Genomic DNA, 20046 nt, shown 5'->3' with positions numbered 1-20046 from the left:
AATTTCAGGAGCCTGGCAGGAGCAGGTGCTTTCTGTCTGCAGAGGTTCATTGTGTTATTTACGACATCAATCTCAGACATACGAAGCATCAATGTGGGCGGACAGCCCTGGCTGGCGAGGACAGAAAGTCTATCAGAAGCCTGTGGCCCGTCATTAATTGCTCTCTGCCCAGCACCACCAAACTGTTGGTTGCATGTTGCCCACTTTGTAAAAGAGAAGTTCTCCTGGACCCAAGACACTCAATTTGTCTGCAGGTTCTCATGACCTGCGACAGAAATGCTGCTGGAGACATGGTCCATGCTGCTGGAGACCTACATGGTCTCTGAATCACACCTTCTGGCCAGTCGGTTCTAATGCACATGGTGTTTATTCCTAATAGGAACAACCTCCCCCATTTGTGATCCGTGAGTATTTTGTATTTTAAATTATGACATCTTAATTGTAAATTCACATGAAAAATTCCTTACAAGCCATCCTATCATGAACTCTATAAGTGCTTTCTCTGAAGTTTTACAAAGGTTTAAGTAGACCACACAATTGCTATCTTAAAAACAAAACACACCAGGATTAGGTATTACATAGTGGACTTACTGTTGAGCGCTGACAGCTCACATCTGGGTGACGTATTTGTGGCTAGTCAGATGTTCGGCAGATATTATGGGTATCTAGCAAATAAGAAGATATTTAATGAATGATCATGCAAGCAACCCAACTACCAAGAGTTGAAACCATCTTCATATTAAACGATTATAGAAAAGCAAGAGTCAGCCCTTGCTGAAAGTCCTACTCGATCATTACAATAGGAAGTTAATATAAATTCTAGAATAGCAACTCATTTCTTTTAATTTTTGTTACATACTATTCTATAGTTGTTACCAGTTTGTAGGAAGAGAGGAAAAACTACCAAAAATTCATGCAGAGCAGTCATTGAAAAAGCCCTTTTTGTTGGCCTACACACACGCGCGTGTGCACACACACTCACCCTGTGGAGTCAATTATTTTAAAATGGTACACAAATCAGAGTAGGAAACGTTTTGCCTATTTTTGTGCAATTGAATTTCTAACATTTTCATCCAGGTGAGAGTGCTCAACTACTTCTTCTCCTCCCCCTCCCCCCAAACTGAAGATTGCACACAAAAAAAGGTCATTCAGAAAAAGGTAGCAATTCAAAAGAACTGGGTGAGAGGATAGGTTTATTTCAGAATTTACTGAATCCTGACTGCTTATCTATTGGGTTTTAATGAGCAACAAAAATTAGAGAACTTGAGGGAAAATTCAGTAAGAAACCGATCTCAATTCTCTGCAGTCCAGTGGGTTTGCCCCACTGGAGGCCGTGAGCGCTGGCCAGGTCACCCGCGTCCTTTCCTGACTATGTGACTTTAAAACAAGCAAGGCCTTCTTCTACGTTCAAGTTTCTGCTGTACAAAGTCACGGGCCAACTTTGCGCTTGGTTGATGGGAGAGCAGATCGCACACACGACTGCGTTTTTGTCAGGGCTGCCCTTCAGACGTCCTACCCTGACCTCTCTGTCCTGCGGTCTGGCGTGAACATGAACATATCCCCGTGTTATCTGCGTCTCTCGGCTGACCGTTCTACGCGATTTGACAGCTCTGGCAAAGGGCACATAGCGTGCTGCGAAGCACCACGAAGCCTCTCGTACCATTTTTCCGGCTGCAGGGAGGGTGTGCACCCGGAGTGAAGGGGCCTCCAGGATGGGGCTGTCGGAGCACACCGGGACCTTCACCACCAGCCGATGCCGAGGAAGGGCCCGCTTTAACGTCTGCATGCATGCAGGCGGCACTTTGTCGTGTCAGCTATTTCCAGCACTGCTAATGTACTGTAGGCATATACACATGGATGTACGTGGATATAATATATGTGTGTATATATAATATATATATATCCACTGCCTTTTCATTGATCTGGTTGTAAAATAGTATGGAGACCCAAGACTACGCATGAGATGGTCACAGCACAATGCAAAAGGTGCCCAAGACATAGTCAAATTGGCTCTGCTAGAGTTCTGCTTACACCAGCAATTCATCATCATAGATGGCACACATACAGACAGCTCGTGCCCCACGGCTGCACGGCAGCAGATCGCTTGGAAACCATTGAGATCCTTCTGCTAGAGATAATGTACTCCTATGCCACAAATGCACCAGCGAGCGAGCTCGTAAACGAGTCTGATACATGATCGCCAGTCTGAGGCTATTTTGACAGGCTCCGAAAAACTAACGACTGCTTGCCAACAAATAGCGAGAGCTTGTCTCAAACTCAAGGCAGATCTGACACTGTGCTCTGGAGAGTCTGCAGCTACTGTGCTAGCAGCCTTGTGTTTGCCGACAGCACGGAAGAAACAAGGGTGGAGGCTCCGCTATCGGATACCACAACTTTCCACCTGTCTGCCCTCCACGGGTGGGCGCAGCATGGGGGCCTCAGACTCACTTCCTCCATTTCAGCCCAGTCAATGAGTGAGCCGAGGCTGGCTCAGTTCTCCTCGCACACTGTCAACCCCCAGGAACTTCGCTTTTGTCACAAAAGTTTCTATACCTTTAAGCCCAAACTAACTTCACATAAAGATGACTTTACGTCAACCAGTATTTTCTAGAATGTATTTTTAAACAAGATCAGAAAATGCTGGTGGGTTTTTCTTTTTGTAGTTTTTGCAACTTAAACATTTTAAATAATCATTTTATTTTAAAATAGCTAACTCCCACCTTTCACCAAGTTTAAGTTGCTTAAGTAGGAGCCTCCTAACTTCACAGTATCCTGCAGGATTGTTACCCCATAAACTTGGGTAGATGATGAAATGACTCTCACTGGACCATACTGTTTCTTGTTATTCTATATGTATCTATCTGCAACATTTATGCAGGGTAATATAGAAATGAGGGCACTGAAAAATGGTTTTCACTACGTGTACTGAGAATTGGTTGAGACGCTCAGCACAGAGTTCAGTTCCAGGGCTTGATCTCAGGGCCTGGGCACTGTCCCCGAGATTATTTTTGCTCAAGGTTAGCAGTGCTCCACCACACAGAATTAATTTGGAATCTTCTTCCTGAAGAAATCAACGATAACTCTGTATCAAACTCTATTTACAAGAGTGGTCATTTGTGGCATTTTAGTATTTTAATTTTCCTTAACAATTTAGGTGAGAACTCAGGAATGGATGTCACAAATATGCCTTGTTGGTGGTGGTTTTGAATCTTAAAATTGCCTATATTTTTGACTGGTCAGGTGGTTGAGAACAAAGGAGAATTGCTTGTGTAAATGTCATTTTAGTAGCTTCAGAAATGAGGCTGCCACGACTTTGGAGCACGTAGAAATGGCACAAAAGCATCGGCCGCTTGTCACAGGAAGGATGTGTAGGCCAACAAGAGGCATTTCCGACCCCCATGCTCACCGCAGCACCCAGAGAGCCCTCCGACTCCACCGGCCCCACAGGAGGGCCCCCCAGCCTGGCCGCTCCGTGCCTAGAGGCCACCCACGGGGCCCGGGGAGAGTCGGTTTTAGGAAACAAAGCTGTAAATGAGCAAACCTGGTTGGCTGTGGCTGTGGCAGCGAAGGGCACACTTGTGGCAGGTGTTGTTGCCGCGGACACGGTGGCTGGCGTAGCACCGTGCACCATGGGAACTTTCGGAGGGAAAATCATATGAGCAAACACACAGAAGAGTGCGGCGACATGGAGACCAGGCAACGTGAGCCCGGGCCAGGGCATTGATCATAGCAGCGAGCGCGGCAAGTGACATGCAATCGCATTGCAAAGCAGGAGGCATTCCGGGCAGGGGGGCGGAGGGGCGGAGAGAAAAAAGGGAGGGAAAAAAAGCTCGTTACCATCAAATCAGGAAAACTGACACAACAGGCTTAATTTGCTAAGTCAAAACAAGAATTTCATAGAGTGCTCACAGTCAGACATTCAACATCTAATCAGAATATGGGTATTTACTTCAATATACAGTTATCTGTTTGATTAGAAGGGTTTTTTTTTAAATCGGTTATTATTATAAAAACAATGATTATTTTTATGAGATAGATTCCTTTTTTAACACACCAGAGCTCAGAGTCCAATCAAAATCCACCAAAGGTGACTAAAGGAGACTACCGTGTGTAAGGAAAACACTTAGGTGAATTGACGTCAATTAAATAGAAAATGGCATTTAATTGACAGGTGTTAGTAAGGGACATGGACTTGCCCGATAGATCACAGTTAAACTGAGCAGTGGATTTTGAGGGGCTGTGAGGCGCACATCAGTTTAAGAAAAATCAAGAAACAGCTGCACCTACCAACATTTGTAGCGGGTGTCATGCACAATATTGAGCCTGCTCATCATGCATTGCAACAGGAAGGCGGATTTGAAAGGGAAGAGAATTAAAACATCCCATCACACGTGTAATTAGGAAATCATTTGAACAAAGAAGAAAAATTGTTATTATGGAAACAGTGACTTGTAACTGTCAGCACAATGAAATAATACAACAGCAAGTGACCAATTAGAGCTCGTCTCAAGTGAAGAATAAAAAGCCAGTTTAACTGTGTGCTGGTACACCTGCTTTCCCCTGATTGCCACCTATACACAGAACTATTCTGCAAAAGACTGACACCTGCTGGATGCCTCCCGAAGGAGACCGCCCTTTGTTCTGGTGGAATATGGGTCCTAGCTTGGCTGCTTGGCTATTTCTAACACTGACACATGATACATTAACACTTTCTCTAGGTTGAAACATGCTAAATGAGTAGAGATATTATTTATTAAAATAGTAAATAATTTAATGTACAACATAACAACACTACAACATTCACTTTAATTTCCTTGGCTTTATTTCTCTGTTTACTGAAGCAGCAGCCATACAGACCTGAAAGGAATCGTGATTGTCTTATCGATACAGGAACTTTACTTGAATAAATTATGCATGAAAAGAAAGGGAACTTCTCCTTGTTTGGGAATTCATAATGCAGGAAGAGCTTTATAAAAAGGGATGCAATTTAAGTCAAAATGCTTCATCTGGTATCTGGCAAAACAGGCTTGTTTCCATTGCTGGGTAAGATCATCAAGACTTAGTGGAGTGGCAAATGTTTTACAATATTTCACATGTAAGAACCTGCTAATTAGATTTCAGTGAAAAGCCCCGGGTGGATGCTTAGCGAAGATGCCCGCTTCGCATGTGAGCACTGGCACGGTGCTCAGAACTGCTTGACTATGGCAAGTAAAAATAAATGTTCCGTGCGTAGCTCTTGCTGTGACATAAAAATATCGGAAGTCTTGTTTACTTTTACCCAGCACAGGGCCCTTCTACAGCTGGAGACTACTGTTCTTCCAATGAGACTATTTTGGACTTGTAGGTTTAAAAATACCAACTGGCGTGTTATGTTTCTATCTCAATCTCTCAATCTTGGCACATCTGTTGAAATACTAGCAGCATCTGGGAGGAACACTGGTTGGAGAGGTATCTGCCAATGCGGGCCTGTCAGAGGCGGCTGCCAACGAGGAGCACAGCTGAAACCTGGGCTAGGTCACCAGCATCCCTCTAGCTGCTGTGAGTGAGTGGCATGGGAGCAGGCCTGGGTTGAACAGGGACAAGGGGGAGCTGGGCTCCTGGCTGAGGAATGTGCTGTTGGCCGCTGCCAAGGCCCCGGTACCTCCATCAAGGTCAGACGTGACTAAGGCCCCGAGTCAGCCTCGTGGAAGACAACAGCAGAAACAAACCAACAACAACAAAGGATGTCACTGGAGACACAAGAGCAAGCACAGCTGAACCCTGGGTCTAGACCTTTGAGAAGCCGTGGCCCTCTAATGGCAGGGCAGGGGGAGGGAGGGGAGCTGGGCGTAGAGAAGAGTAATGTCACATTGGAGGATATTAAAGCCAATTTAAATATTGCACAGGTGATAAATGTTAAACTTAGTATTTGTTGTTAGACTTACATTGGTCACATTTCATCCTGTGCAATCCATCCAATTAAGCCTGGAAATGAGCTGGCCCTACACTCCTTCTTGTTAAGCCACACAACACTTAGGATCTGAATTTCTCTAATTGTCATTCTATCCAATGCACACAGTCCTGAGGGATTCGCAACAAATGAACGAGAGGCAGTGATGAAAACAGTCACCAGGGTGCAAAACTCACAAACATGAAGACAGAATGCTGTAGGACCCATTTGACAAAAGCAAACCCACTTTACTTCAATTCAGTGCAGTAGCCAAATCATTCCTCCTTTCCATTTTCAAAAAGAGGCACAAGTGTGCATATGTGTGCATTTCCTCTTGCCTTACAAAGATGTTCACACAGAAGAATGGCTGTTTCTAAGACATGTGTATTTTAATTGCATGATTTTTTATTAAATTTTTAATTGGCCTCTGTGAAGATGCCAGAAAAAAAAAAAAACCAGGGTGTTAACTGAATGTGCAATGGAATGTGTGCACAGCTGAAATCTCACGGATGGGAGAGGGAAGAAGAGCCGGGAGAGCTGGTTGGCAGTTGCAATTCCCAGGGGATAATTCAGGGATAGAACACAGGTGTTTTGGCTTTCCCTTTGCTGGCAATACTGGGTTTTGAAGTCAGGTATCCTAGCTGAGCTTTCTTGCATGGTTGGCACTCTACCACTTGGGTCATGATACCTCCAGTCCTGCTTTTTGCAGGCTATTTTGCAGATAAAAGTGTTGGAGACTTTTCTGCCCAGGCTGGCATCAAACCTTAATCCTCTGATATGCGACTCCTGAGAGCCAGGATTATAGGTGTGAGCCACTGGCCCTGGGGTGATTTAAGGTCTTCTAAAGATCACCTACCATCTCACTAGCTCAGAGCTGAATGATCAGAATCGATATTCAAGCAGGCAGCTTCTTTGTGTTCACTTATTATGATTTTAGAAATGTACACTAGCAAATTATGAACATTGATATTTATTCTAATTATGATAAACTAAAATCTTTATGGTTTCTATTATTTCTAAAAACCTCAGCCCCCTCCCTACTTCCCCACTGGTAAGCCTCCACACTGTGGAGAAGTCTGGCCTTTTCCCCCTTCCTTCAGGTAGGCTTTCCAGCACCAGCTGAAGCAGGTTATTTCGGCTCCTTTAAACACTAGAATGCAGCGTGAAGGGGTAAGGACAAAGGGGGACAACGGTGGACATGCCTGACAAGGAAGATGGAGGGGACAGCAGCTCTGGGGCCTGGCAGGCACGGCTGGGGGTGAGGTCAGCACCCCTGGGCAGCAGTGTTTGGAACATGGGCCATCTGACAGCAGTCCTGCTGAGGGTGAGAACGCTGGGACTGGTGTGAGCCCCGGTGTGAGGCCTGGGCACTCACGCCCAGAAGCCCCGCTTCTGGGCGGGGAGGGGGGGGAGGTCCGAGGCCAATGGAAAATGTGCTCATGTGCTACATATGAGCTCTTCTCGTGTTAGCTCTGTGCAAACGCGTACTGAGCACAAACTAAGTGTATCTGAAGAGTGGGGCACCCTGCGAGAGCATGTGTACTGAGCACAGCACTAAACAGTGTGCCTGAAGAGCGATCACCCTGCCCGAGTGGGTACTGAGAACAGCACTAAGCAGTATAACTGAAGAGTGGATCACCCTGCAGGTGTGGGTACCGAGCACAGTACTATGCAGTGTGTCTAAAGAGTGGAGCACCCTGTTAGAGCGTGTGTACTGAGCACAGCACTATGCAGTATATCTGAAGAGCGGATCACCCTGTAAGTCTGATCAAATCAATCCCAGTGGGGAGCATGGTATCAGGGCACAATCTGGGTTCCGGAGCACCGGGGCAGCCCGGGGTTCCACAGCAGGTGTCAGGCCGGTGACAAGGGGCGGTGTGGGAGGGAAGAGCTGTATGTCCATCTAGGTGTCTCCAGGGGATCACAGACACCGCCCTGGGGTGCAGTTAAGCTTAGTCTTGGTTTTAAAGGCAAACACTGGGCGGCCTCCCTGCATGCAGGACCCAGACCTCAGGGGAGCCAGCCTGCTCTCCGCCCAGGGGACGGCAGGCTGGCTTCTGGCCACGCCCCTCGCCCGCCCATTGCCCCGCCCTATCCACCCATTGCCCGCCCCTCACCCGCTAGCTCCTCCCCTCAAATGCCGCTCTCTGACCCTACCCCTCCTTCGCCACTCTGCTCCTTACCCTGCCCCTTAACAGATCCTGCCTCTCCAACCCCTCCCCTTGTCAGCCCCACCTCTCCCATGGTCAGCCCCGCCCCCTACCCCGCCCTTCACCTGCCCTGCCCCTCCGGTCACCCCAGCCTCTCCCCTTGCCAGCCCCGCCCCCGCCCCACCCCTCAGCCCAGCCTCTCCCCTTGTCAGCCCCTCCCTTCCCTAGCCCCGCCCCTCACCAGCCCCACCTCCTCATTCACACCCCCTTCCCCAGCCCCTCCCCTCCCAAGCCCCGCCCCTTGCCAGCCCAGCCCTAAGCCCCAGCCCATCCCCTGGCCAGCCTACCCCAGCCCCGCCCCTCCTCTCCCCAGCCCCCGCCTCTTCCCTCCCCGGCCCCGCCCCACCCTTCCTAGCCCCGCCCTCTTCACTACCCACCCGGCCCGCGTCTTCCGGCCCCCCCCCCGCCCGCCCCGCCCCTCACCTGGCGGGAGGAACGCGGTGTGCTGTTGCAGCTGCATGTTGGCCAGAGCCTGTTGGTATTGGAAAATACCCGAGTTAAAGACTGCGGTGGCACCGTTGGTTTTCTCGAGAGCAGGCCTCTTTGGTAGCGGGGGGAGGACGGCTTGAGGGATGCCCTGTCCGCCGGACCAGGAGCAAAGAGAAAAGAAGAGAGCCGTCAGTGGTGCGGCGGCCTGGGCTGGGCAGCGGGCGGGCAGCGGCGCGGGGGCTACGGGGCCAGGGCCTCCGCCGGCTGAGTGGAGGGAGGGGTGCCCGGGCCAGGCCTGCCGTCCACACCGCGACCGCACCCTCCATCCAAACCTCCCCACACCCCGATCACACCACAACCACACCCGACCACCCCCTCCACACCCCTTCTACACCCCATTCACCCCTCTCTACACACCCCCACCCAAACCCTGTCCACATCCCCCCTCCACACCGCGCCCACACCCTCCATCCAAACCCCCCACACCCTGATCACACAACAACCACACCCGACCACCCCCTCCACACCCCTTCTACACCCCATTCACCCCTCTACACACCCCCACCCAAACCCTGTCCCCATCCCCCCTCCAAACCCCATCCACACCCCCTCCACACCAAGACCACACCCTCCAGCCAACCCCCCCCATACCCCATCACACCACACACACCTTACCATCCCCCTCCACACCCCTTCTACACCCCATTCACCCCTCTCTACACACCCCCACCCAAACCCTGTGCACACCCCACTCCAAACCCCATCCACACCCCTCCTCTACACCAAGACCACACCCTCCATCCAAACCCCATCACACCTTGATCATACCCCACCACACCCCTACCACCCCCCTCCACACCCCTTCTACACCCCATTCACCCCTCTCTACACACCCCCACCCAAACCCCTGTCCACACCCCCCTCCAAACCCCATCCACACCCCCCCTCACCAAGACCACACCCTCCATCCAAACCCCCCATACCCCATCACACCACACACACCTGACCACCCCCCTCCACACCCCTTCTACACCCCATTCACCCCTCTCTACACACCCCCCCTCCAAACCCCATCCATACCCCCCCTCCACACCGCAACCACACCTACCCATCCAATCCCCACAACACCTTACCACACCCTGATCACACCCTGGCCACACCCCAACCACACCCCATCCACACACCCCCTCATCCACATCCCATCCAGGTGAGGTACAGTGATGCCTGTCCCATGTGCTTCGGGCTTCCGGTGGAAGCTGCCCTGGAGGGAGGAGACTGGGCCCACCGCTCGGGACCACTAGGGCAAAGGGTTAGTAGTTAATCCTGAGGTGATGAGGCCTTGCCCTGCCCTTCTCTGCCCAGTCCTGCCCAGCCCGGCCCAGCATGCATTGCCCTGCCCCATCCTGCCCTGTCCTGCCCCAACCTGCTCCTCCCCCCATGCCCTGTTCTGCCCCGTCCTGCCCTTCTCTGCCCCGTCCTGCCCAGCCCAGCCCAGCATGCATCATCCTGCCCTGTCCTGCCCCATCCTTCCCTTCCCTGCCCCATCCTGCCCAGCCTGGCCCAGCAGGCATCATCCTGCGCTGTCCTGCCCGCAGCATGCACTTCTTCACACTGAGCTACGGATACTAAAAGGTCAACCACTCTGTATCTCTAAGGGCATGCTGGCCAGACAGGGCCATAGATAGGAAGTCAAAAGTACACTCCTGGGTCTGCCAAGGATTTCTGTAGCACACTGGACAATGCTCGTAAACTGAATGTGGGCTGCTACGCCCTCCTCCTCCTCCACCTCCCCAGCCATGCATCCTCCTCCTCCTCCTCCACTTCTCTGGCCATGACCCCTCCCCCTCCTCCCTCTCCCTGGCCACTTGCCCTCCTCCTCCTCTACCTCCCTTTCCCTGGCCATGTGTCCTCCTCCTCCTCCATGTCCCTGGTCACACACCCTCCTCCTCCTCTATGTCCTGGCCATGCACTCTCCTCCTCCATGTCCCTGGTCACATACCCTCCTCCTCCATGTCCCCAGCCATGCGCCCTCCTCCTCCTCCATGTCCCTGGTCACATACCCTCCTCTTCCATGTCCCCAGCCATGCGCCTTCCTCCTCCTCCACCTCCATCTCCCTGGCCATGCACCCTCCTCCTCCTCCACCTCCATCTCCCCAGCCATGCACCCTCCTCCTCCTCCTCCTCCTCCTCCATCTCCCTGGCCATGCACCCTCCTCCTCCTCCACCTCCATCTCCCCAGCCATGCATCCCCCTCCATGTCCCTGGCCATGTATCTTCCTCCTCCTCCATGTCCCTGGTCACATACCCTCCTCCTCTATGTCCCCAGCCATGCGCCCTCCTCCTCCTCCACCTCCATTTCCCTGGCCATGCGGCCCCTCCTCCTCCATGTCCCCAGCCATGCGCCCTCCTCCTCTTCCATGTCCCTGGTCACACACCCTCCTCCTCCTCCATGTCCCTGGCCATGCGACCTCCTCCTCTTTCCTCTCCCTGGCCACATGCCCTCTTCTTCTTCTTCTTCCTCCTCCTCCTTCTCCTCCTCCTCTTCCTCCACTTCCTCCTCCTCCTCCTCCTCCTCCTCCCTCTCCCCGGCCACTACCGTCCTTCTCCACCATCTCCCCAGCCACATGCCCTCCTCCTCCACCTCCCCGGCCACATGCCCTCCTCCACACGTAGGACACCACACTCAGTTTTTCACTGTACTTTATGACTTTTATAACAGGAGAAGGATATATTTTTAATTGGTAAAAAAATAAAACAAAACAAAAAATTCGTATCTACAATAAAGCTACATGCCAAGCTAAAAGGTGAAAGGTCATAGTACCAGGTCAAAGGTTGCCTCGAGGGGTCGCTTCAGTGATTTGACAGCCGACTGAGTCTTAATTAGCAGGCAGCGAGCACATGATGGCAATGGCCAGTGGGGTTCAAGCGCATTAACATAAACAGCAAGCAGAGGTGCATCATGGGGGCAGCAGTGCATTTTGGGTAGGTGAGAAAAAAACAAATAAAAAACAAATCATCGGAATGCCATATACAACGGATAACAAGACTAAGCATGCACAATAAAGGCACTACTGAGTTGTTATTGGGAGGGGACTCCTCTTTGTAGTTAATGACACACCAGATACCTAACAGGAAAAAGGAAGAGTGAAGAGGAAAGCAGAGGGGCTGCCTTCTGTATTTTTGCTCAAGTATCCGAAAACAAACACAGAAAAGACCTCTGGGAGTCAGAGCTCCGGGCGCCGAGCCGCCTCAGGGAGATGTTCCTGGGACTATGGTCAAGATTAAGCTATGCATTCGAGAGAAGGGGGACACTGTTAGAAGGCGAGGCACCGAGGGATGGGCTGGCTGAGCCGGCTGGGCAGCCGTGATCATCTCCCTTATGAGGACAGCTTACTGGGGACTCTGCTGGGGTCTACTCCTTCCCCTGTCCTGGCTCAGTGAGGCCTCTGCAGCCCTAGAACCTGGTGTGGGCCCTACAGCCACCAGCGGCCCTGGGACAGTAGGGCACCCCATGTCTGTGACTGACACGGACAATCCTATGGAAGCAGCTCTATCTTGGGGTTCCAGAATGTGTCCTTGTTAAAGCAAGATAGGGGTGAGGGGAGTCTGGGGTGTGTATGCACTGTGGTGCACAGTATGGGTGAGGGGAACCTGGGGGGCTGTGTATCGTGGTGCAGTGTGCAGGGGTGAGGGGAGCCTGGGGTATGTGTGCACTGTGGTGCACGGTGTGTAGGGGTGAGGGGAGCCTGGGGGTGCACTGTGGTGCACAGTGTGTAGGGGTGAGGGGAGTCTGGGGTGTGTGTGCACAGTGGTGCATGGTGTGCAGGGGTGAGGGGAGCCTGGGGTATGTGTGCACTGTGGTGCACAGTGTGTAGGGGTGAGGGGAGTCTGGGGGTGCAGTGTGGTGCAGGGTGTGTAGGGGTGAGGGGAGCCTGGGGGTGCACTGTGGTGCACAATGTGTAGGGGTGAGGGGAGTCTGGGGTGTGTGTGCACTGTGGTGCATGGTGTGCAGGGGTGAGGGAAGTCTGGGGTGTGTGTGCACAGTGGTGCATGGTGTGCAGGGGTGAGGGGAGTCTAGGGGTGTGCACTGTGGTGCATGGAGTGCAGAGGTGAGGGGAGCCTGGGGTGTGTGTGCACTGTGGTGCATGGAGTGCAGGGGTGAGGGGAGTCTGGGGTGTGTGTGCACTGTGGTGCATGGAGTGCAGGGGTGAGGGGAGCCTGGGGTGTGTGTGCACTGTGGTGCAGGGTGTGTAGGGGTGAGGGGAGTCTGGGGTGTGTGTGTACTGTGGTGCAGGGTGTGTAGGGGTGAGGGGAGCCTGGCGGGGCGTGTGCACTGTAGTGCACGGTGTCTAGGGGTGAGGGGAGTCTGGGGTGTGTGTGTACTGTGGTGCACAGTGTGTAGGGGTGAGGGGAGTCTGGGGTGTGTGTGCACTGTAGTGCATGGTGTCTAGGGGTGAGGGGAGCCTGGGGTGTGTGTGCACTGTGGTGCATGGTGTGTAGGGGTGAGGGGAGCCTGGGGGATGCAGTGTGGTGCACAGTGTGTAGGGGTGAGGGGAGTCTGGGGTATGTGTGCACTGTAGTGCACGGTGTCTAGGGGTGAGGGGAGCCTGGCGGGGCGTGTGCACTGTGGTGCAGGGTGTGTAGGGGTGAGGGGAGCCTGGGGTGTGTGTGCACTGTGGCGCATGGCATGTAAGGTTAAGGGGAGTCGGGTATGTGTGCACTGTGGTGCATGGTGTGTAGGGGTGAGGGGAGTCTGGGGTGTGTGTGTACTGTGGTGCACAGTGTGTAGGGGTGAGGGGAGCCTGGGGGATGCAGTGTGGTGCATGGTGTGTAGGGGTGAGGGGAGCCTGGGGGATGCAGTGTGGTGCACAGTGTGTAGGGGTGAGGGGAGTCTGGGGTGTGTGTGCACTGTAGTGCACGGTGTCTAGGGGTGAGGGGAGCCTGGCGGGGCGTGTGCACTGTGGTGTGCACTGGCCAGGCTGGGCCCCAGGTCCACAGTGAGTGGATGGAGGTTGGGGAGGCTGGGGTGTCTCTCTCTGCCTGGGCAGCCCCGTCCTATGGTCTGGATACCTGAACAAACCCTGGCCAGGGAGGACGGCACCCGGGGCGGTCACCTGGTCATGATGGTCTGGATACCTGCACAAACCCCTCCTGGCCAGGGAGAGGACGGCACCAGGGCAGGGCCACTCACCATGGCGGCGGCGGTGGCTGCAGCCTGGGCGGCGGCGGCCTGGTTGACCTGGTACTGGGCGGCCTTGATCTTGGCCTGCAGGTGTGCGGGCGGGTGGAAGTACTTGCACTTCTCCCGGGAGCACCGGCCCTTGATGTAGTCCATGCACACGGTCACTGTGTTGTCGTTGGTGTCCACCATGGTGCTGTCGGCGGGGTGCGCGAACCGGCAGTCGTTCTCCCCGCGGTTGCAGTTGCCGCGCTGGTACTCACGGCACACCTGGGGGGCGGGCGGGGTGGTCAGCGCGGGGGGGTGGTCCGTGGGGGGGACCTCAGTCAGCCCGTTGTGGTCAGCCTAGGGGGTCTCGGTCGGGTGGGGCTGTCAGTGCAGGGGGGGGACCCTTGGTCAGCCTGGGCTGGTTAGCCTGGGGGGGCTCAGTCAGCACAGGTGGTCAGCCTGGGGTGGTCATCCTGGGCTGGTGAGTTTGGGGAGGCTTGGCCATTGCAGGGTGGTCAGCACGGAGCTCAGTCAGTGTGGGGTGGCCAGACTCTGGGGCTCGGTTATCATGGGGTGGTCAGGCTAGGGGGCTCGTTCAGCCTGGGGCGGTCAGTCTGTGGGGGCTTGGTCAGCACGGGGTGGTCAGCCTAGGGGCTCAGTCAGTATGGGGTAGTCAGCCTCTGAGGCTTGGTCATCATGAGGTGGTCAGCCTAGGGGCTCAGTTAGTATGGGGTGGTCCATGAGGGGGTTATGGTCAGTCTCAGGGGCTCAGTCAGCACGAGGTGGTCACCCTGGGGGGCTCAGTCAGCCTAGGCCCATCAGCCTGGGAGGGGGGCTCAGTCAGCATGGGGTGGTCAGCCTCGGGGGCTCAGTTAGTGTGGGCTGGTCCGTGGGGGGGCTATGGTCAGTCTTGGGGGCTTGGTCAGCTTGAGGGGCTCCGTCAGCCTGGGCCTGTCAGACTCATGGGGAGGGAGCTTGGTCAGCCAAGGAGGAGGATCTGAGGACAGAAATGGCTTTTTCCTTTCCCATATTTTTACAGGTACCCGTTAGTGGCACCATGACCTCTATGCTTACAGTACACTTGGACCAGACACCTCTCCACCCTCATCCTTCTACCCTCTGAAGGCTATGCTTTAATAAAAAGTCTGCTGACAAAAGCTAATTGCAAATCATTAAAAATGTCAGTTGTGCCAGTTGAGTAACTCTATTCCAGTAAAATGCCCTTGAAAAAGGAAATACATTTGTGATCAATGGTAAGTCTAAACAAATACTTTAATCAAAAACCATATTAATATACTAAATAAAACAAAAGATAACTGTACAGGGAAGGAAGATGGCAGACAGATGTTAATCAGAGGAAAAAAGTCAGTGTCTCCAGAAATGAGATGTAGACACATCAAGGACACAATGAACAAGATTTCACAGACACTACGTGTGTGTAATCACGAGGAAATATCAGACAAACTGAAGGAATAGAAGAATTCTTTTGCCAGTCCCAGGGCTTGAACTCAAGGTCTGGGCACTGTCCCGGAGCTTCTTTTGCTCTAGTTCGCTACCACTTGAGCCATAGCCCCACATCTGCCTTTTTCTGAGTAGCTAATTGAAATTATTTCTATGGAGAAGTATAGAACATCCAAGTCAATAGCTTTGTAGTATGATGCTTCTACTTTTACGAGTTGTTTTTAATTGCCAGGGAGTCACAGATGGAAAGAATGATTAAGTTGTGATCTTTCTGCTTGCTTGGTGTCTGCTGGTTTTAGCATGGGGACGGCAGGAGAAGGGACAATGCTTATTTCTCCTTCAGTCACTGTGAGCAGTCCTACAAGGCTCATCTGGGACAGTCTGGCCTTTCACCGCAAGAGGGCAATCCAAACACAGAATGTCCTCAAGACTTGTTTGCTACTGCTTCCGGAAAACAAAACAAACATAAACAAAAACCTCTTTTTAAAACACATACTCCAAAGAAACAGTTTTTAACATTTCCTCAAAGATTCTTTCGGGGAACTTTCTCAATGCAGACACTTTATGCAGCTCTTTACTATGGAGTTAAGCAAGAACCTGCAGTTTAAAAAGTGACAGTTCCCTGGAGTTTGTGTCAATAAAATGAGGGCATCAGAATCCATAGCCTTCACCCTGAGAGTGGCTACTGAAAAGAACAGCTGCTTCAGCGAGGAGCAGTGTGGAGGCTTAGGGTGAAGAGGATCTTGTCTGTCCAACTACTTAAAGATAATAATGAAAAGAAGACAGAGATCTAAAGCTAGTCTTTATGTTCTCTGTGGCCAAAGATGTTTACTCTGATTCCTCTGGAATGCAATGAGAAAAATCGGCTGAAAAATATTTAAGCAAAGTTAGCAACCAGAAATTAGAGAGCATTCCTTTCCAATCGCTGAAGTTTCAAAGTCAACTGCACTTTTTGGCTTTTATATATGAATTCTTCTTCCTGTTTGTTTCTCTTAAGAACCGGGAGAGAAGAAACATACTGACACAGCTACACTCATAGTATTTTAGCCTTGAGAAAAATAAAGATACAAAAAGTCTCTTGTGAAAACTTGTATTGGTGGAGATATAGGCCAGAAGAGCAGGAAAAGTCTGTGAAGTATTAGACAGGCAATGATGAAATAGTCCTGCCGTGAATGAATGAGCTGTGAGGAGCTTCTAAAGTACATTCTCCCTAGTGACCACCCACCCAGCAGTGGGGTCCTGCCCTGGCCTGCTGAAACAGGCCTGGCCTGTCCATGTTCATTCTGGGAATGTCCAGAAAATGTCGGTCTCTGCTGATCCCCACCCACAATACTTTCAGATGTAGTTTATGTTAGCAAATTATAAATGATAAAATGTCTACTGGTTTCATCTCATAATTTATATCAGGATGAGAAACTCTAAGATCTACCCTGCAGAGAATTAGAATGGAGGATGAAATCCCATCTAACATCTTAGCAACATTGCAGTTCTTTTCCTTCTTTTCCAGTCTTCTGTCTGAATGCAGTTATAAATAGTTGTAATTATAATTACTACTTGGAAACACTCTGGGGCAGCAATATATCTACATGGAAACAATGCCATACATTGCTATGCAGCATGTTTGATGGCAACAACACATTTTATCACCAAGTTTGTAACAATGTAAATCTTTTGGAGGCTACATCCATCATTCCTATATTACAAATAATATTCATGACTACAGGTGCTTTCTAAGCATAGCTGTAGGAACAGCATTAGTGGTTTAAGAAATTAAAGCATTTTCTATAGCATGATAAATGTTTTTCCAAACTAAATTAAAATGATGAGCCAGAGTGGGGGGGTCATGCAAGCGTAAATCCTGAATTCAAACACCAGGACCATCAAAAGAGAAGGAAGAAAGAGGGAAAAAAGGGAGAGAAGAGGAAGAGGAAGAAGATCAGACATAAACATAAAATGTGGCTTAGTGGGTCAGGCACCAGTGGCTCACACCTGTAATCCTAGCTACTCAGGAGGCTGAGACCCGAGGATCACAGTTCAGAGCTAGCCCCTGCAGGAAAGTCTGTGAGACTCTGACCTCCAATTAACCACCAAAAAGCCAGAAGTGGAGCCACATGGGGTTCAAGGAGCAGAGCTTTTAAGTGAAAAAGTGTGACTTAGTGAAAAAGAGAAGATTCACTTTCTGGATCAGGTAAAATTATACATATCAATAGGAAAAAATGGACAAGAGAATGTTTTCAAAGCAAAAATCAACACTTGAGTGATAAGATTTGATGAAAACATGTAAATTCTAAATGTTCACAGAAAATACCTCTGGCATAATTATAAACTTCAAGCAGCCAATAGAAACATTAACTAGGAAAGCTTTGAAAAGAAAGGTGGCTCGGCAGTGTGTCTTTTGTGATTATTGAGTGGTTCGGGGGACAGAGATGGTTTGGGGTCAGAAATTGCAGCCAGAACAGTGTAGGTCTTAGGAAGAGTATTAAATCCTTCGTGTCAAAGCCCTGAAGACTTAGGGAAAATCATGTTGACATCTGACTTAGTTCAGCCCTGGAGATGATGTGACGTTGTTTTTAGAAAAGCAGTATCCTGTCTGTCCTCACTCTATCTGGGAAACTAAGTCAGCTAACATGTTCACTCTTATTTGTTAGCTGACAGCACAAAACTCACAGGTGACAGGCTGGGGGTGGGTTTAATGTTCAAACACAGGAACGGAGCTCATTGTAACAGGCAACAGGCACCCAGTCTGTTTCAATATTTTGCCAAAACTGATGATCAGTATATTAGGACCTTATTAAAAACATGTGCATTCATGTTGCTTCTAACTGTCCTCACAAGACTATGCCAGGTGTGCAAGTATGGGCAGGCACCATGCGGCATTCTGTGGTTAAAAGGCTCAATACAAACACACTCCCGGGGATGGTGAGCCTACGAGCCCTGTGTGTATGACTGCTTTGCATCACAAATGGAAGATGGGCCTTTCCATGATTATGTCCTTGAACATCTGGTTTACTGCCTCCCTTCATTCATTACCAAGACACTGGATAGTGGTTCAGTGCCTAGCGCTGCTCTCCTGAGAACTCTTCCTGAGGCTGATAACAAAACAGCAGCGGGATGGCTTTGAAGATCTCCTCCCGAGGCTTCCGCTGGGAGGAGCTTTGGTCCTTCTCCAGGGGTCGGAAGACCCTGTCACCCCAGGACTTGTGGTGCGTGGATTCCCAGTGAGCAGACACGGGAAGAGCTGTGCACACTTATTCTTACCATGGCAAGAGAAGAGAGAGAAAACCAAGGCTTCCTTTCAGACGACCTGAAATTAATTCTCCATTCTCTCACAGGTTTTTGAATACTGTGACCTTTCTACCTATCATAATCATTAATTCATTCATGTTGGCTACAGACTGTACCTGTGCTTCACAACAGCCAGTTACAATCATGTGTTAAGCAGAGCCACAACCCAAGGCTCACGATAGAAGGGTCAGGGGAACAGAACCACCTCAGACTAAGCACAAAACAATTTACAACACTGGAAGTGCCAGCCAGAAACATGCTCCTTCGCATCCCTTTCCCTACACTAGTTTCCCTGGGAAATAAAGCAATGACAGGATTTCATTTTTGAGGACTGTATCACGCATGTGCCCGGCAAATGGTTAGGAACATTCTGAAATTGAGACCTTCCTAGATACACACAATAAAAGTCACTAAGAAAGACATGGGTGCTTATGACCTAAGTTCCTGCTAAACTCACAAACTATCTGGGTCATTTATGTCTATCTAAGGGTTTACTTTGCCCACAGTAGTTAAATCCTTCATGGTTTCTCAGTCATGGGTGCTACCTATCAGAGAAAGAGGAAAAGGGGGCTTAGTGCAAGTGGGCTTCTTTGACCTTTCCAGTTTCCACTTCTGCCTATGTCTGCAGTTGCACCATGCTGAAACTCTAGACAACCACTTCCAAATCAGGTCTGGGACTTTTAATTTCTTCCTCTTGTAGCAACAGCCAGGTCCCACCGTCCTTGGCTGTGGGACTCACTCACCAAGCCGTCTTCTCTGAAACACGCTTGCTTTCCTCAAGTGCCCACTCCGCCAGGATGCATTGCCGGTTCAGTGGAAATACTGAGCAGCTCACAAGAAAACTTGCGAAAGCAAATTCCAGCATGCTTTGTGTGCAGAATTAGCTTTTGCTTTCTCTTTTGGAGAAGGGCTCGGGACACTTGGCTACTGTGGACCTCGGGCAGCACACGTCTAGGAAGTGCTCAGCTGTGTTGGACATCTTTCCAGCCCTGAGGGAACTGCCATTGTAAACAGCCAGCAGCCACACATGGATGTTATGCTGGACCCACGTACATACATGTACCACGCACAGTACATACACACAAGTATGTAGCACACCTATTTTCTTATACGGCCTTACAAATACTAAGCCAGATGGTCACTTCGGCTTCCCAAAGCCATTCTGGCTGAGGGGAGGCTGAGAAGGCTGACAATGAGACCCGCCACCTACCTCTAGTCTGTCCGTGCGCATCAGCTTCTGTGCCGCGGCCGCCGCAGCCGCAGGCACTGGGACGCCAGGATTCCCCGTCACCAGCATGGGTGCCGTAGGCAGGATCTCGGCAGGAACCAGGCTCGGGGACACAGGGCCCAGGTAGGGATTAAAGGCCGCAGATGCATTGGTTGCTAAGCTCGGTGCGACTGAAAACATTGGCTGAAAGTACAACAGAGTAGAATTTCACAGCAGGCCCAAGCCAGAGCTGATCTCTGCACAGCCTTCGGACCCATCCATCTGCCCATCACTGGCCTCGGACCCCTGCCCCTTGCCCCCTGCCATGTGTTTTGCCTCTGTTGACCCCAGTTTAGCA

At 50.9% G+C, this 20046-nt stretch overlaps 1 protein-coding gene across 14 annotated transcripts in view; it reads right to left on the bottom strand.

Moving 5' to 3' along the window:
* The window catches only part of LOC138837084 (muscleblind-like protein 1), a 162322-nt gene that overhangs the window by 5274 nt on the left and 137002 nt on the right, over positions 1-20046 (bottom strand). For 7 of the 14 annotated variants that reach the window (XM_070035857.1, XM_070035868.1, XM_070035867.1 and 4 more), the window contains 7 exons: positions 19692-19892; positions 13760-14017; positions 11390-11443; positions 8563-8716; positions 4288-4323; positions 3542-3636; positions 592-665 (listed from right to left, as the gene is read on the bottom strand). In XM_070035857.1, coding sequence (XP_069891958.1) covers positions 609-665; positions 3542-3636; positions 4288-4323; positions 8563-8716; positions 11390-11443; positions 13760-14017; positions 19692-19892 — 855 coding nt within the window. In that variant the 3' untranslated portion in view covers positions 592-608. The remainder of the gene's footprint in view (positions 1-591; positions 666-3541; positions 3637-4287; positions 4324-8562; positions 8717-11389; positions 11444-13759; positions 14018-19691; positions 19893-20046) is intronic. The other 7 variants (XM_070035863.1, XM_070035860.1, XM_070035861.1 and 4 more) reach the window with 7 other exon arrangements.

Source organism: Dipodomys merriami, unplaced genomic scaffold (assembly GCF_024711535.1).
Source record: "Dipodomys merriami isolate MVZ:Mamm:240054 unplaced genomic scaffold, mDipMer1.0.p SCAF_261, whole genome shotgun sequence".
Classification (NCBI taxonomy): Eukaryota; Metazoa; Chordata; class Mammalia; order Rodentia; family Heteromyidae; genus Dipodomys; species Dipodomys merriami.
Note: the sequence above shows the minus strand (reverse complement) of the source record. Positions and strands in the feature narration are given on the sequence as shown.